The 3,060-nt window shown below is 62.1% G+C and overlaps 1 protein-coding gene across 1 annotated transcript; it reads left to right on the forward strand.

The window, feature by feature from the left end:
- The first annotated feature begins 579 nt into the window (after window positions 1-579).
- Window positions 580-2,487, forward strand: ADRB3 (adrenoceptor beta 3). The gene is made up of 2 exons (XM_030311873.1): window positions 580-1,753; window positions 2,465-2,487. Exons 1-2 carry the CDS (start codon window positions 580-582, stop codon window positions 2,485-2,487), a joined length of 1,197 nt encoding a protein of 398 aa, XP_030167733.1.
- The last annotated feature ends 573 nt before the right edge of the window (window positions 2,488-3,060 follow it).

A 3,060-nucleotide genomic window follows, 5' to 3' on the forward strand; every position in this document is an offset into this window, starting at 1 on the left:
TTTAGAGAAGGACCCTTAAGTAGGTGCGGTGCTAGTGGGGATCATTTTGCTGGCCCTGGGAGGGTTCCCTTTTCCTCTGACAAGGTAAGGCGGTAGTGGTGATGTCTTCATGACCTTTCTGCTAGCGTCGCTGCAGGACCTTCCGGGGAAATTGGTGCGGCGTTCCAGGCAATCAATCAGTGCCGACGGAGTGTTGCGCTGAGTGCCTGCGGTGGTCACGGCAGGAGTGGGCACATGGTGGCAGAGAAGTCCGGGTGTCGGCACTCCAGATAAGGTTACAGGAAAACTCAGACATCCATCTCATTTCCCTCCCCTCCCTCCAATTCCCTTCCTGGCGCCCAGCATAGAGACTGTTGGCCGCTGCCCCTTTAAGGGCCTCCACTCCTCCCCACCCCAAACAGTGGCACCGGGGCGGGTGGGGGGGGGGGGGGGGGAGGTTGAGCGTTCTCGCCCCGGTCAACTAGGGAAAATGGCCCAGGCCCGGGAAATCGCTCCCACGCCCCGCTGTCCCCGCCCCCGAGCCGGGTGAGCTGGGAGACCCCTTCTCTCTTTCCCTCCCGCCCCACGCACGCCGCGGGAATGGCTCCGTGGCCTCACGGGAACGGCTCTCTGGCTTCGTGGCCGGATGATCCCACCCTGACGCCCAATACTGCCAACACGAGTGGGCTGCCGGGGGTGCCGTGGGCGGTGGCATTGGCGGGGGCGCTGTTGGCGCTGGCCGTGCTGGCCACCGTGGGAGGCAACCTGCTGGTCATCGTGGCCATCGCTCGGACGCCGAGACTCCAGACCATGACCAACGTGTTCGTGACCTCGCTGGCCACAGCAGACCTGGTGGTGGGACTCCTGGTAGTGCCGCCGGGGGCCACCCTGGCGCTGACCGGCCACTGGCCCCTGGGCGCCACTGGTTGCGAGCTGTGGACCTCAGTGGACGTGCTGTGTGTGACGGCCAGCATTGAAACCCTGTGCGCCCTGGCCGTGGACCGCTACCTGGCAGTGACGAACCCGCTGCGCTACGGCGCCCTGGTCACCAAACGGCGCGCCCGGGCAGCCGTGGTACTGGTGTGGGTCGTGTCAGCGGCGGTGTCGTTTGCGCCCATCATGAGCAAATGGTGGCGCGTGGGAGCCGACGCCGAGGCGCAGCGCTGCCACTCCAATCCGCACTGCTGCGCCTTCGCCTCCAACATACCCTACGCGCTGCTCTCCTCCTCCGTCTCCTTCTACCTTCCGCTCCTTGTGATGCTCTTCGTCTACGCGCGCGTTTTCGTCGTGGCTACGCGCCAGCTGCGCCTGCTGCGCGGAGAGCTGGGCCGCTTCCCGCCAGGGGAGTCTCCGCCGGCCGCGTCTCGCTCTCTGTCCCCCGCCCCGGCGGGGCCGTGCGCTTCTCCCGCAGGGGTGCCCTCCTACGGGCGGCGGCCCGCGCGCCTTCTGCCTCTCCGGGAACACCGGGCCCTGCGCACCTTGGGTCTCATCATGGGGACCTTCTCTCTCTGCTGGTTGCCCTTCTTTGTGGCCAACGTGGTGCGCGCCCTCGGGGGCCCCTCTCTGGTTCCCAGCCCGGCTTTCCTGGCCCTTAACTGGCTAGGCTATGCCAACTCCGCCTTTAACCCGCTCATCTACTGCCGCAGCCCCGACTTTCGCAGCGCCTTTCGCCGCCTGCTGTGCCGCTGCCGGCGGGAGGAGCGCCACGCAGCAGCCTCCGGGGCTGGAGAAACCTCGGATGCCCCTGCGGCGCTGACCAGGCCCGCAGAGTCGGGTAGGTAACCGAAGCGAAGGGGTTGGCGGCTCAGGATCTGGAAGCATTCGGTGTCTCATGTGGTCATTTCTCAGAGTTTGGGGCTCGGGAGGAGAAGGTGGGGTTGGGGAGGTCTCTGCAGCGAAAGAAGGGGGACAAGGAGGACGGAACCAAAAGGGAACCCAGGACACTTTTTTTCCTCCGGCATCCCACCCACCTGCCCCAGGGTTGAAGCAAAGAAAGGCGGAGGATTGTTCTTCACCCCAGGACCCAGTGCGGGAAGTGTGGCCAGGAAGTGAGGCTTTACCGTGGGCCTGCCTGGTCAGGTCTAGATTTTCTAGCCCAGTTCTTTGGCCTCCCATATTTCTTGCTGCCACTTGGGCTGGCTTTGACTTTCGGAGAAGAATAGAGCACCCCCCCCCCCGCCCCCACCCCCGGCCCTTAGCCTCAGCTGTGGTTTCTTTGAAAGGTTTGATAGCTGTGGAGGTGAGACTCTGCTTCGGCTATGAAGGGTAAACAGGAGTAGGGGAACCTGGGAGCCCCAGTTCTTCTCCCTGACAGGAACAGGGCTGGAGATGGGGGTGGGTATTTTGTGGCTGGGTGGAGCCCGGATGCTTTTGTGTGATTACATACATATTCTTCCCAGGGTCCCTGACTTTCACCCCTGCTCTTTAGGGCTTCTGTTCCCACCCTGTGCCCCTCACCCCAAGATATATTATCTCCATTTTTCAGGGCTTCCTGGGGGAATTTCTTAGGTCCTGAACGACAAGAAACAACTCTGTTCATCCAGAACTTTTGGAAAGCCTCTGGCCTCTGTTTAGAATGAGCCCTGTGGAGTTTCCCAGCTGGAAATCTCTGACCTCCAGAAACTGGTGACTTGGCCTTGGGGTGGGGAGGGGGGCCGACTGAGGAGGGAAAATCTTTAGCAGGTGGGTTTTCATTATCCTCTCTGCCTCTCTCTTTCTGAGAGAACTTTTCTAAGCCCTGAGCTTCACCACTACCTCAACAGCTGAAGTATCCAGCAGCCCGGAGCAGCCGGACTAGCTTTGGCGGGACACCTGTCACCTTGCTCACTTCTGTGCTGTGTGCTTAGGGCAGAGACGGCACTCCTCCTTCCATCCCTCCTGCTGCCTAGACCTGACGGACCACTCAGTGCTCCCCACGCTCGCTGCTTGCTCTGTGGCCTAGGCTGGGAGCAGGAAGCTAGCAAAGGTGCAGCTTTGGGGTTTTGTCCCTGACACATCGCTACGGATCTCTAAGCACCGGCCTCCCCCACTTTGGACACAGGACAGCTCTGATCTACCTCACAGCAGTGCCAGAAGGACTTC

The sequence above is a fragment of the Lynx canadensis genome, chromosome B1, assembly GCF_007474595.2.
Source record: "Lynx canadensis isolate LIC74 chromosome B1, mLynCan4.pri.v2, whole genome shotgun sequence".
Classification (NCBI taxonomy): Eukaryota; Metazoa; Chordata; class Mammalia; order Carnivora; family Felidae; genus Lynx; species Lynx canadensis.